At 47.2% G+C, this 15330-nt stretch overlaps 1 protein-coding gene across 2 annotated transcripts in view; it reads left to right on the top strand.

Annotated features, from left to right (window-relative positions):
- The window catches only part of RRM2B (ribonucleotide reductase regulatory TP53 inducible subunit M2B), a 29404-nt gene extending 14348 nt beyond the window's left edge, over positions 1 to 15056 (top strand). For both annotated transcript variants that reach the window (XM_075316223.1, XM_075316224.1), the window contains exons 6-9: positions 2505 to 2638; positions 7361 to 7465; positions 9472 to 9585; positions 13438 to 15056. In XM_075316223.1, the coding sequence (XP_075172338.1) occupies positions 2505 to 2638; positions 7361 to 7465; positions 9472 to 9585; positions 13438 to 13590 (506 nt within the window). In that variant the 3' untranslated portion in view covers positions 13591 to 15056. The remainder of the gene's footprint in view (positions 1 to 2504; positions 2639 to 7360; positions 7466 to 9471; positions 9586 to 13437) is intronic.
- The last annotated feature ends 274 nt before the right edge of the window (positions 15057 to 15330 follow it).

The following is a 15330-nucleotide window of genomic DNA, read 5'->3' on the forward strand; positions in this document are numbered from 1 at the left end:
AGCAAGAACAAGGAGTAAACATCCCACATCTTACATCCCACATCCCAGCTGGCGAGAAAATCATGATTATAAATTCTCTCAGTATATCATGAATACCTCTTTGTTCATTGTTCATTCTGGCTTGATTATCTCTGTTAACACCTTACTGTACACACATCTTAGAATCATATTATGGCGTCCATGAGATTGTCATATAGACACACAGATCATTATGCAATGACATCTATACTTTGACTATTTACATACACAGATCATCTTATTACATCTGGACAAACTGCCTATAGCCCAGGCTACCCTCACACCTCTACATCATGCTATTCTCAGATTACATTGCAAAAACCTGCAGACAGATTCCTTTTAAAGAGCCTTGCCACAAGACTTGGGATAAGAAGGCCTCTCCCCTGGCCAAATCCTGCTTTGCACTGATAAGGGGACAAAAATTGTCACTAGGATCCCAGTTCTCTTCTGCTCTGAAGGGGCTACTTGTAACAGAAATTGACATGCTGCAGATTTATAAAATACAATGTGTGGATGCCGCATAATAAAAGACAACAACGTGTCGAATCATGGACTAGACATGGGTCTCATAAATGCCTGGGAAGCTGCAAATTTGGGTGATGCTTGCTGCCGGTCCGTATATCACAGTCTATACTCTGTCCATGATACACTGAGATCTAAATTTGCCCAAACAGGTATATTTTATTAGGCGGTAGATGCTCTGCACGGCATTTTGTGCCTCTGCCTTTGACCAGCATAACTCTGTCTCTGCACATGAAAGGGTTAGGGTGCTTTCTGCTTGCCCACTGCATTTTGTCACCCGTTCAATGGTCCTGTCTGGGTATCCTCCTCCACTAGGCATATACGCCAGAAAATGGAGCACAGCAGAGCCTGCAGTGACTCCGTCTGCACCATTATAGTCAAAGGCCTCCTTGGCGTGTACGTTTGAATCCTGTTTTTATGGGGGTTCGGACCTAAGCCCCAACGGGACCTCTGAACGGGGACAAAACGCAGTGTGAAAACACCTTTAAAAGTAGCCAATAGCCCCCTAACACCTGAGCTTGTGATATGCAGGAGCAAGTGCTCAAGTCATCCCTTACCGCAGCGCCGTTTTTGTTTTTTTTTTTGTTTTTTTAAGCCATTTTTTTTATTGTGTTATGGTATTCGATTACATTTTGTAACCAGATTCTTCATATTCATATTTATTTTTATCTTTAATGTACTTGTGATTTTTTTTTTTAGCTAAAAGAATTGCACAATGCTTTTAAAATGTCACGAAATTTGCACAAGTGTGGAAAAGAAAAAAAACCATACATACAATTACTCCAAATGACTAAATTGGAGTATATTTGTCCAAAAATGTACTCATCTGATTTCAATTTTTCAAAAACTTGCTAAAAGAATCTGCACCAATTATGCAACATGTGAACCCAGCTGAATATGTGCAACATGTGAACCCAGCCAAATACTACAGTTTTCCCGAGCATAAGACCTACCCTGAAAATAAGCCCTAGTAGGATCTTTGGGTATGCTTAAACTATAAACCCTACTCCAAAAAATAAGCCCTAGTTACGGTTCCATAAGGAAGTGTCCAAGTAGCTAGAAAAGTTAAAGTACAGCGGGACCCTTCATCAAAGAAAGCACATATCCCTAAAAGAAAACAGACACTTCCAAAAGACAGCAGACGCACCACCCAACAAAAAAAAAAAATTCCTCTCACCAGACCCCAAACAATTACAGTTGGCAAGTGCTGTTGGTGGATGGGCTCTCACACAGAGATCTGTGTTGCTGTCCGGTCCCTCGCTGTTCCCAGCTGCATTACACTGCAGCTCTCACACACAGATCGGGTACCAGTATCACTCCGCACGAATGATACTGCTTCCAGTCACCAGGTCCGGGAGCCAACCGCTATAGAACACAGGGGGACCTGACAGATGCAGATTTGTATGTGAGAGCCCATTCACTTGCCATCACTAATTGTTTGGGGTCTGGTAACTGCGATTCTTTTAGGGGGGGTCTGCTTTATTTTGGGGGTCTGCTTTATTTTGGGGGTAAACTTAGTAGTACATAGAGAATAATTAATTTAATCAGGTAATGTAAACTTTTGTAAATATGGTATATATCCACCACTATAGGACGGGTTCTGCACCACAAGAATAAGTGATCAGATAAGAAAATGTGCATCTGACCCAGTAATAGGAGGAACACAAAATGTTGATGTTCCAGAAGGTAATGACAGGATTATAGCTGAATAAATGTTGTGTTTTTGTTCAAGAATAAATGTGGATTATTATTCATGGTAAAATATAAGACATCCCCTGAAAATAAGCCCTAGCGCATCATTCGGAGCAAAAAATTGTATAAGACCCTGTCCTATTTTCGGGGAAACTCGGCAGTATCCCATTAGCACCACTGTATGTGTCAGGAAGCCACTACTGTTTTTAGACAGCAGATTGATCTGAGAGGTGACTGATAACCGCCATTGTCTCCTATCGTGTTCATTGTAGGGGAGAGAATTGTCGCGTTCGCTGCTGTAGAAGGGATCTTCTTCTCTGGATCTTTTGCTGCTATTTTCTGGCTGAAAAAGAGAGGTTTGATGCCAGGACTCACCTTCTCCAATGAGCTGATCAGTCGGGATGAGGTGACTCATTCTTCCTATAAAATCTTCTGCTTCACTAATGCAAACTTTGTAATATTTGGGGTAATTTGCCCCCCCCCTGCAATAAATTGAAAGAATATTAGAAATTGTAGACTGCATTAATACAGGTCACATATAGAGGGAATTAGGGGTACTTTGCACGCTGCGACATCGCTACTGCGATATCATCGGGGTCAAATCAAAAGTGCGCCTCTAACGACGTCGCAACATGTAAAGCCTAGATGCGCCGATAAACGATCGCAAAAGCGTCGTAAATCGGTGATCTGTGTAGCGTCGGTGATTTTCATAATGTCGCACCAATAGGAGATACGATGTTGTTCCTCGTTCCTGCGGCAGCACACATCGCTGTGTGTGAAGCCGCAGGAGCGAGGAACATCTCCTTACCTGCCTCCACCGGCTGCAATGCGGAAGGAAGGAGGTGGGCGGGATGTTTACGTCCCGTTCATCTCCGCCCCTCCGCTTCTATTGGCCGCCTGCCGTGTGACGTCGCTGTGACGCCGCACAACCCACCCCCTTAGGAAGGAGGCGGTTCGCTGGCCAGAGCGACGTCGCAGGGCAGGTAAGTGCGTGTGAAGCTGCCGTAGCGATAATGTTCGCTACGGCAGCTATCACAAGATATTGCATGTGCGACGGGGACTATCGCGCTCCGCATCGCTAGCCGATGCTAGCGATGTTGCAACATGCAAAGTACCCCTTAGAGTCAGCTACTCAGTAATGAACGGGACCTTGTGGTTTTAGGCTGCACTGTTTTGGACCTTACATTAGACTGTAGTGAAAATCATTCAATTTTTAGGGATTTTGTTTTCCCTTTTGCCGCTACCATATGGCTTGCTTGCTGCCATTTTTTTCCATTAGCTCCAGTGGGGTAAGATTATTAAGGACTGCATGTGTGGCGCCCTGGACTAGCCAGGTAGCCACAGACAAAACACACACACACACCCCCACCCCCCAGACAGTTACATTAGTCAGACAAAAACCCTTGTTGCCTCCCTCCAGGGTCTGATGTCCACAGCAGGTGGGGCGGAGCCAGGCGGTTGGCCCCACCCACCGAGGAGTTCACAGGCCTGGAGGCGGGAAGATCAGGAGTTGAGTCTAGGAGGTGAAAGTGAGAGGTTACGTACTGCGGGTGTCTGGGTTGGAGCCCAGGCACTGACAGCAAGGTTGGCAGACGGTGGTGGCCGTCTGCAGGAGTGACGGATCTCCGCAGAACCGTAGGACCGGGTTTGGGCGGTGGCCCACCGGTACCGAATCGGGGACCGGAGTGAAGTTAAGCACACAGGCAGGGCCATAGGGCCCCGACCAGGCTTGGAGCCGCCGACAATAGTCAAATCCGAGTGTGACAGGAACCCCAGGGGTTTCTAACTACCCAAGTCCCGTCAGAAGGCAACCTTCCGCACCGTGAGGATATACAGCCACCGCCACAGGCTAGAAATCCAAGGGCCAGCGCCTGCGGGCAAAACGGGCTCCTCTGGCACCTATACGCCGGGGAGCGGACTACCGTTGGGAAGTCATTGGAGTCAACACAGTACACAAAGGTGCAGGGAAAGACAGCCACCATCACCTGTCCGGGGAGAGACACTGCAGCCGGCTGCGGGACCCGTCCATCCAGCTGTTTGGTTTACCGGAGCCTTGGTGCATCTGTTGCTGAGTGAGTACACCAGTGCCATCCGGCACCACGCCACGCTGTCCCTGCAACCCTGCGCCTCACCATCCCTGCCTCCCCGTCACACCACCGGGCCCCGGGACCACCAACCCCTATCCACAGAGGGGGAAAACAACATCCCAGCTGCTCCCTACCATCGCTCCCGGGATCCCAGTCACCAGCAGCGGTGGTGCCCATCTTCACCACAACCCGTGGGTGGTGTCACGGACTAAATCCCCAAGCAAACCACCCCCTTTTCACTCACGGGCGAGGAGCGCCACTCGAGTCCCCAGATCCGGCCCACCGCTCGAGCCACCGAGCAGCAGCAGTGCCGGACCCGAGCGTTAGCGAGCGCAGCGCCCCGCCGCCCGCGACAACTTGGCGTCACGAACAGGATAGAACCGATCTACCTACCGGTAGAAGTGCACCTTGCAGTCCCCGCCGGCGGGGTCCGGCCGAAAAATTTGAAGCGCCGCCATCTTTGGCGCGAAGATTTCTTGCTCGAGCGTCTTCCCCGAGCAGGGAAGGCGCGAAAGCGAAGCCCCGCCCCCAACAAGCGGAAGTGCTAGAAAGAACCAAGGGGGGGGCGGGTGAAAGCCTGCCTAATGTAACCGAGGCCATAAAAGCAGGGACGCCAGGACTCTGCAAGCTATACGGTTCCTGGAACACTGCTGCACAAGATGTCCCGTCCTTCCGGCACCGCTGAAACCCCAGAGCCCACGCCAGGAACAGCGGCGTGGGTGGAGGTCCGGACCGCACAAATGTGGAGCTGCCTGCAGGCCCAAGTGCAGTTCTTCTTGGAAGGATGGGTGGCCGACATGGCGGAAGTGGCGACGGCCATGCGGAGACGCGAGATGGAGGCAGAGTTGGAGGAGCGGGTAAGCGACCCACGCCCCTGTGTCCCAGAAGGACCGGTCGCTGCGGCTGAGGGGCCCGGTCTGCGCCCGCTCACCCTGCTGCCTCCCCCGCTACCCGTATCGGTTGCTGCTACCCCACTGCTAGGCCCGCTGCCCCCACTACCGGTGGCGGAGCTCCGCCCGTCCGCCCTGGAGGACCAGCCTGCAAGCGATGTCCGCAGACGACCCGTACCGCTGCTATGGAAGATCCAGCGGGAGGTGCCCGTCCGCGAAGAGGAGCCGTCGGCACTGGCCGCACCCAAGATCGTCCCGGCTCCGGTAGTCCGTCCGGTCCGGAAGGAGGCGGACGTCCAACCGGTGAGGATCCCTGTTCCCAAACCTCGGCTGAGGCTGCGCCGGGTCGCCGCTGCGAGCCATGTCATGTCACCGCGGGACCTTCCAAAAAGGGCGCCAGTTGTGGGCAGCGTGAAGGAAGTCCCGCCGGGCCCAACCCGTGCGCGGGGGCGTGCAGACGCCCCTTACTGGGACAGGGAGCCAAACCTGCTGGGCCGTGAAATTGCTGAGAGAGAGCGCCAGAGGGCCGAGATGGTGGCCCGTACCACTTGTGCGATCCTTGCATGACACTCGGCTCACGCTGGCAGCACAGCAGGAGCCGAGTGTCATACGAGTGTCCCTGCTACTGAGGTGCGGGGGGGCGGGCCGTCACGGAGGAAGGGAGGGAGGGAATTCTCTCCATCCTCCGTAGCTGGCTATTGCGATTCTCGCTCTGCATGCGCGGTACACCGGTGTACTGCGAGTGAAGTGCAATTTTTCGCTCGCCTCATAGACTTGAATGGGTGTGAGAGAAAGATTCGCTTTACAGTCGCAGCATACTGCGATTGTTTTCTCGGTCCGATTAGGGCTGAGAAAATAATCGCTCATGTGCGCTGACACATAGGCTAGAATTGGTCCAAGTGGAATGCGATGTTTTCTCGCACTGCACTCGCACCGATTTTCTCGCCGTGTGGCTTAGGCCTTGACTTTTTCCTTGTTTCAAGACAAATATTGGATCCATTTTTGTACAAACTGTACTAATGAAAATATATTTTGTAAAAGAGACAAGAGTGACAATAGCTCACCATCACTTTTTAGTGACAATCAGTTTTGCTGCACTTGTTTTTTTTCTGGTGTGGATCTGCTCCAAAAAACACCTGAAATTTCATTAAAAAAAGAAAAAAAAAACGCTCAAAAGATTTTACTTTTTGTTGGGAAACCACTTTGCTTAGCCATTTGTTTGGTCTTTTTAGCGTTTTTCTGTCGCTTCAGGTTTTGAAAAATGCCTGATGGGGGGGAGTGTGCGTGTCACATGTTTGAAGCGTCTTCCGATGTAAAATGCTTTAAATCAGGCACTGCCCCATCAAAAGACTACAAAAAACACTTCAGGAAGAAACTGGCCAAAACTTTATAAAAATTTCTTCAAATTTTTATAGAGTTCTACCAGAAACAAAAAAACTCCAAAAAAAACCTCTCCAAAAAAAGACGCCTTTCTAGACAAAATCGCTTCAGGAAAAATCCATCATTTTTTTCCCAAAAGCGGCTTTGCTGGAAATTTTGCTTTCGTTTTTGCTGCCGTTATTTTTTTTCTGTAATTGAAACTATATCTAGCAAGCGGCTTCCACCTGAAGAATGAACATGTCAGGTCACTTTCACACTTTGTTCCTTCCTCTCACCGTTCAGTGGTTCCCATCGGGGCTTCCGTTCAAAATGGGATTGGCACGCATGCGCCTACGGGGCCACTGACTATAATGCTGCAGACGGAGTCACCATGGGATCTGTCAAGCACCGTTTTCGGGAGTATATGCCTATTAGAGGAGGACATTCAGATGTAGCAGACTGCGTTTGGGTGTCAATCGTGCACGATAGAACACATGGTGACTCCGTCTGTTCCATTAGTCAGTAGACCCGTCGGCGCATACGTCCGAATCCCGTTTTTGGGGGGGTTTGGACAGAAGCCCCGACGGAACCATTGAACGGGGAGAAGAACGCCGAATAAAAATTGCCTTGCTTCTTTTAAGTGTTTCTGAACCCTGGCGTGCTTAATATAAGTAACAAATGACTGAACATATGCACTGTGTGATTTTACATTAATGTGCAGTATGATTATTTTTTAGGGTTTGGGTTTCTTGTTATTGCTGTACATGTAACGTCTGATCTTTTCCCCTGCAGGGCCTACATTGTGATTTTGCAGGTTTAATGTTTCACTACCTGGTGAATAAACCCACAGCGCAGCGAGTGACTGATATCATAATCGGCGCCGTGAGAATAGAGCAGGTAATATGTCTGATAGTTAATACTAAATATTATACTAACGAAGTTCCGTAAAAGCAAAAAGCATCACCTCCATTACATTCTAGTGTTTTACAATCCTAAACATGTCTGTTTTTTTTTTTTGGCATACTTGTAGTATCGGGGGCTGGAGGTGAGTGGGCGTGACCGGCTGGAGACACTGGGCGGGATCAAAGATAGTGGGCGTGAACGGCTGGAGACAGTGAGCGGGAGCAGAGATAGTGGGCGTGACCGGCTTCAGACAGTGAGCTGGAGCAGAGATGGTGGGCGTGAATGGCTGGAGACAGTGAGCGGGAGCAGAGATAGTGGTTGTGACTGTCTTCAGACAGTGAGTGGGATCAGAGATAGTGGGCGTGACTGTCTGCAGACAGTGGTTGGGTGCAGAGATAGTGGACGTGACCGGCTGGAGACAGTGGTTGGGTGTGGAGATAGTGGGCGTGACCGGCTGGACTTAATAAACATTAATATTTATGTCCACATAGTCATGGAGTTTTTTATAATAAAAGCGGGACCCCCAGCTGGCGAAGTTCCCCTTGCATAATCAAAGTGGCATACTTGCAGCTAAGTTGGTGGGCGTGATGCTCCTCTTGGTGGGCGTGATGCTCCTCTTGGTGGGCGTGGCCTGACATGCAGCTGTAACGAGCTTTCATTATGCAAGGGGTGGAGCAAGCAACCCCCCCTCCTCTACGCATCCTCCCAACCTAGGGGTTTTACCCCCCAAACCCCCGTTTCTATTATACAGAACTCCATAATTACATATTTAAAGTAATTTTAGCTAACTCCGGCCGGTCACCCCCACTCACTTTCAGTCCCCGATACTACAAGTATGCCTTCCCCCCCCCTTTCATCCTTTTTTCATGGACATTTGGTCCATTTACCCTCTGTTTTTTGTATGGTAACAACACAGATACTCTGGGGAGTCGCTTACTGGACAGGTTTTAGGACTCATGGACACAGACAGAAAAGGGCCCCTGTGCAAGAACAGAATATGGGCCCATTTTAGTCCAATAAATCATCAAAATGATCAATTCCACCTGTTTTGGAGGAAGAAATGGGCCCCTTACCTCTTAGGTCCCTGGTTGCACCAGTGACATGTCCGCCCCTGGGTTGTAGATACCCTGTAGTTTCGGCCTAGGACTGCAGCTCACCTATCTGAGCAATACTATGTTTCCATCCCATACAAATGACCATACACAAACACTTCAAGTTACTTTATAGCAACCTGGATAAACCCTCAAAGGGAATATGTTGTCTTCAAAAAAATGAGCCAATACATTTTTTTTTGTAAAATGTTTTTTTTTTTTTAAATAAATAAATAAACAAAATATAAAATATTAAACTTTCAATATTACTATCTATATTAAGGAAAATCAGAAATCTTGCAATTTTCACACGAGTCACTAGGCCTTATCATAGACTCATACTTCTTTTTCTGTACAGAAGGCTTTTCAGCAGTTTCATTATCATCACAGACAGGATCGCAATGAAAGGGTAACACCAATGCAGTATAGAAGACAGCCTTTATAGTCAGTGATGTCACAGCTCACCTCCTCACCTTCCTTTTACAGGGATCTTTGCCCTGATGAGACCATGCTTCAACGCAATTCAGTAGGGTCTGAGTCTGTCTGTTGCTGCTGATGTTCATGTGCTCAAGTGGAAGTAGAAGTCTCAGATTAGGCCTAGCGGCCTGTGAGAAAATTGAGAAATCATTTAGAACATTTTGACACTGCACTATTTTTTGTCGTCAAGGCTGCTGTTGGTGGACAAAGCCGAACGTGCACGAGTAGCCCTGAATCCTACACATAGGAGTGTATATGCTGCTGTACACATTATTATTGTAGGGGTATATGGCTAGGGGCTTCATTATACCTGTCCATTAATAATAAATCAGGCAGGCGCAGGGCTGGCCTTCAATGACTTTCACCTCTGGATGAAGATTAATAACCCTCATAATCTAGGTTATCATTTTTTACTACTTTTTTTTGCCATAGGAGTTCTTAACAGAAGCGTTACCTGTGGATCTCATTGGCATAAACTGCAGGTTAATGAAGACGTATATAGAATTTGTGGCCGATCGATTGCTGGGGGAACTTGGTTTTTCAAAGGTAAAAGTATTTTTCCGCTTTGTCCAATCACCCAGCTTTCCCTGACTGCAGAACCGCAGATTTGTGTGTATGCAGACGCTGCCATCGTGCCAATATAGCCGCATACTGGAGAGTAGCTCCATGCATTATTATAACTCGCTGCTAATCTGTAACTTTCAGAATAGAATTTGTGGCAAAGTCCATTGTAAAAATTTAAAATATTTTACTGAGCCTTTAATACTCAATTTTCAGACCTTGCCGGCAGAATGTCGACTGATGCTGTCTGGATTCATATGTTAAATCTACATCTAAATCTTAATACAGGACACTATGGGCGTGTCCCCACGATCAGTTTGTATTGACTTTTTGACGTTGCATATTTTCGCTGTTTCAAAATACAGAGTCTAAGGGGTACTTTGCACGTTGCGACATCGCTACCGCGATATCGTCAGGGTCAAATCGAAAGTGACGCACATCCGGCGCCGGTAACTACGTCGCAACGTGTAAAGCCTAGGAGAGAAGATGAACGAGCGTGAAACAGTCAAAAATTGGTGATCTGTGTCACGTCGTTCATTTCCATAATTTTGCTGCAGCGACAGGTACGATGTTGTTTCTCGTTCCTGCAGCAGCATACATCACTGTGTATGAAGCGGCAGGAGCGAGGAACATCGCCTTACCTGCGTCCCGCCTGCAATGAGGAAGGAAAGAGGTGGGTGGGATGTTTACGTCCCGCTCATCTCCGCCCCTCCGCTTCTATTGGCCGCCTGCTGTGTGACGTCGCTGTGACGCCGCACGACCCGCCCCCTTAGGAAGGAGGCGGGTCGCCGGCCAGAGCGACGTCGCAGGGTAGGTAAGTGCATGTGAAGCTGCCGTAGTGATAATGTTCGCTACGGCAGCTATCACAAGAGATTGCATCTGCGACGGGGGCGGGGACTATCGCACTCGGCATCACTAGCATCGGCTAGCGATGTCGCAGTGTGCAAAGTACCCCTAAGACCTGTTTCAAATGTCAGTGAAAAACACAGACGTTTTTCACTGACGTGTTAAAAACGCATATGTCCCTCCGTGACAAACCGTGGCACACATGGTTTGTCCATTTGCTATCTATGATACAAGATACGATCTGTGATAGCACATAGAGATAAACTCACCTGTCCCCGCTCCTGCTGTCCTTGGTGCTGAACTCTTCGACTCTGCTGTGTTTCCGTCCCTGCTGCAGCTACTTCCGGGTCACAGTGTCGTGCATAACTGAATATGCATGCCAGTAATGAGCCGCCTCTGAAGCAGCAGCCAGCAGAGGCCAGACAGAGCGTCGCTGGAGAAGATGAGTATAGAATGCTTTCTGGTACGTGTTTCTTGGATCACACCATAGTGCGGGCCATAGGACATCAGTGATGCCAGAAAAAAATGGACATATCTCCGTGCGGAGCACACGTACCACGCGTGTATGCCGCACGGAGACACGGTCAGTGAGAAATCACTGATGTGTGCGGAGACCCATTGATTATACTGGGCCTGCGTATGTCTCTGATTCTGGTACTTATAAAAACTGCCACATACGTACCCGAGTCACTGATGTGTGAAAGAGGCCTAAGACAGTGAGCACACAGTGCATTTTTGCTACTTTTTTTCTTGCAGATTTTCACAAATGTGCAATGAAATGTTTATGCCAGCAAAGTCTATGAGAATCCTTAACTGTAGTGCAAACATTAAGCAAAAAATCTGCAGCATGTCATTTCTGTCTGCATTTTTGGCTGCGTATTCAGCATTGAAAGGAATGAAAAAAACGCATAAAAAAAGCGTAAAATTGCGACAAAAAACGCACATTTTGCCGCAGCGTTTTTTTTCTGCCAGAACATGCAGATTTGGTTGCAGAATATCTGCAGTGTGTGCACATAGTCTTATTGTTCCAGCAAAGTGAATGGGATTTCTAGAAATCTCCTGCCCACTGTGATTATTTTATACTCAGTGCTGCGCATTTCAAATCCACAAAATGTCTCTCTTGCGGTTACGCAGAGTTTTATGTGCAGATTTTCCCCGTAGACTTGCACTAGATGTGGTAAAAACTTAGGTAAAAAACACACATGACTGTATCAATACATTTTTATGAAAGACAAATACCAGGAAGTATCATAAGCAAAGCAGTTTTATTTAAAACATACCAAAAAAAGACAAAAACCGCAGCATCAAAAACCCTAAGAAAACACACGTAAAAAGTAACCTACAGTAATCCACCATGGCCATGTTCAGTATTTGGTGAGTTTTTTACCTCAGTATTTGTAGCCAAAACCAAGAGTGGAATAATCAGGCAAAAGTGTAATAGAAACACGGGCACCACTTCTGGATTTATCACCCACTCCTGGTTTTGGCTATAAAACTGAGGTAAAAAAAACTCACCAAATACTTAACGTGTGACCGTGGCCTTACAGATACTGAGGTAAAACGTCACCAAGTACTGTACGTGTGAATGTGGCCTATAATAGGTGCAGTAATGGCAGTAAATCTGCAACATCAAAAACTCACGAAAAACTCATTGTGGAAACGTAGCCTAAGAATTATAGGAAAGTCTGGATCCTAAAGGGATTATCCACCACTTTTAAAGTGAATACATTAATGGTCTGTCTCATAAATAACAGGATAGATGTGAGGTTTATGGTGGCTTTAATGTAGAGACCCATAAATAAGACATGCGTATAACACTAAATAAGATCACAGTTGAATTTCCAGCTGAAATTAAGAGTTATCCCCTGTTAGAGTACCTATTTATTCACCTTGGGCTATGTTCACACGTTCAGTATTTGGTGAGTATAATAGCAGTCAATGGGAGACTCAAGCTTTTTGTCCATAAGATTTCCCAGAAAAAGGCTCAAGTTCCCCATTGTCGTCAATTATACTCGATACCCAGGTTGCGCCCATCCAAGCATCCAACTACTTGTTATGAGCACCCGAGCATGGTCTTATCTTTATTCATTTTACGATCACATTCAGCCATTACTTAATGGCTTAATGTGATTGTAAAATGAATAAAGATAAGACATGCTCTCCATCTCACAGCCCGGACACATGGACACATTTCTAAAACTGATGCGCGTTTGGATCAATGAAACTCTTTGCTCCGTGTGCCGCCCCCCCCCAAAATTGGACAATTCTAGATATGTACAATGGATGCGAGAATACAGTCTGTCTGAGATTTGGCAGAGCTGACTGCATTAAACCCTTCCTTAAGCCTGCTTTACACGAGACGATAGATTGTGCGATAGCACAATCGATCGTACCCGCCCCCGTCGTTTTTGCGTCACGGGCAATTAGTTGCCCATGGCGCACAAACTCGTTTAACCCCCGTCACACGTACTTACCTTCCAGACGACCTCGCTGTGGGCGATGAACGTCCACTTCCTGGAGTGGGCGGGACGTTCGGCGTCACAGCGACGTCACACGGCAGCCGGCCAATAGAAGCGGAGGGGCGGAGATGAGCAGGATGTAAACATCCCGCCCACCTCCTTCCTTCCATTAAGCCGTCGGGTGCCGCGGGAGGCAACTAAAGCTGTTGTTCATCGTTCCCGTGGTGTCACACGGAGCAACGTGTGATGCCACGGAAACGATGAACAACCGCCGCCATTTTAATTAAACAATTATATGAAACCTAGCAACAAGTACACGACACACTATTTGTGAGCAATACTGCGTCGCTAGGAGGTGTCACACGAGACGACGTCGTGCGGTATGCCGGATGTGCGTCACGAAAACCGTGACCCCCGACGACAAATCGCATAATCTATCGTCTCATGTAAAGCCCGCTTTACTCTTAACACCTCCTATCCTTTTACACATATTCTTATTTTTTTTCTCTGTTTCTTTTTCCTTTCCTTCCAGGTATATAATGCAGAAAATCCATTTGACTTTATGGAGAATATTTCTCTGGAGGGAAAAACCAATTTCTTTGAGAAGCGAGTGTCTGAGTATCAGCGTTTCGCTGTTATGTCTCAGACGGCGGATAATGTCTTCACTTTGGATGCAGATTTCTGATTGTGTGCAGAGATGCCTGGCATACAGAAGATGTCTAACCCTATACAAGCAGGAGGGAGGCCAATCTTAAGACTCATGCCCTTTCCATTGTGTGTGTTTTACTAGGTTTAGTAAGTGAATGCTGCTATATGATATGCCAAAGACTTCTTTTCCCGCCTTATGTATGAAACACACTGGCATATAATCACTGAAATATAATTAGTAATGCTGAACTTAAAGAGTATATCCACCCAGGGGAGGACATATCATTGGTGCACCGAGACAGGGACCCAAGATATGCAGGAGCCCGTCTTCCACCTCCAAAGCATGTGGAATTGTGCATTATGAAGATCTATGGGGCTGCAAAGGGCCCATATACTGTTCTTCACAGGGGCCCTTTTCTGTCTGTGTCCACCAGTATATCCACCAATGCAACTATTATTTTTTTTTATTCTTGCAATATTACTGCAAATTTGCAAAAAAAATAAAAATAAATCTTACCGTTTTGTGTCTACAGCTCCTATGCGGAACCATGTGTCACACTGTTTACAGCCTGCAAACAAACAACCCTTATCCTGCAGTCACTGTCCCTTCTTCTCATGCAGCCTTTGCTATTTGCCAACCTGTAGAGAGTAGAAGAATAATGGAACGAAAACACTGATCAGACTACACAGGGGAATGTGTATTCAGGAACCATGGAGATGCATAACCCCGCATAGGAGCTGTAGACACAAAACATGAAGTAAATCCTGTTTTTAAATATAGGGGCATTGCAGCAAAATAAAAATATGGTAGCTGCACTGCTGGACATACCGCTTAGTTTTAAAGGGATTGTGTAGAATAAGGGTTTGCTTTTTTCCCCATATCTCTAGCCCTGTGCTTTGTTTTGTGCTGCAGTTTTAGTTTTCTACCATGCTCGGGTGCACTGTAATCGTAACTAGTGATAAGTGCGCACTACCATGCTCGGGTGCACTGTAATCGTAACTAGTGATAAGCGGGCACTATCATGCTCGGGTGCTCGTAACTAGTGATGAGCGAGCACTACCATGATCGGGGGCTCAGTATTCGTAACTAGTGATGATCGGGCACTACCATGCTCAGGTGCTCAGTACTGATAACTAGTGATGAGTCAGCACTACCATGCTCGGGTGCTCTGTACTCGTAACTAGTGATGAGCGGGCACTACCATCCTTAGGTGCTCTGTACTCATAACTAGTGATGAGCGGGCACTAGCATTCTCGGGGGCTCAGTATTGGTAACTAGTGATGAGCGGGCACTACCATGCTCGGGTGCTCTGTACTCGTAACTAGTGATGAGCGAGCACTACCATGCTCAGGTGCTTGGTACTGGTATCTAGTGATGAGTGAGCACTACCATTCTTGGGTGCTTGGTACTTAAAACTAGGGTTGAGCGAGCACTACCATGCTCAGGTGCTCGGTACTCATTGGATGCTCAGATAGGCACTACTTGACTACCTGAGTATAATGGAAGTCAATGGGGGACTTAAGCAATTTTCCTAAAAATCTTCCGGAAAAATGCTCAAGTTCCCCATTGACTTCCATTATACTCAGGTGTTCAGGTGGGTTGCGCCCATTCGAGTATCCAACTTCTCTTAATTTCCAAGCACCCGAGCATGGTAGTGCTTACTCGTCACTAAATCTAATCCTAAATCTATTAATTTTCACACAGGGCACTGGGCCGTATACTAGACTCATACTTTGTGTTTTATACAGATGGCTTTTTAGGAATCTCATCATCACA

The sequence above is a fragment of the Anomaloglossus baeobatrachus genome, chromosome 6 (genome assembly GCF_048569485.1).
Source record: "Anomaloglossus baeobatrachus isolate aAnoBae1 chromosome 6, aAnoBae1.hap1, whole genome shotgun sequence".
Classification (NCBI taxonomy): Eukaryota; Metazoa; Chordata; class Amphibia; order Anura; family Aromobatidae; genus Anomaloglossus; species Anomaloglossus baeobatrachus.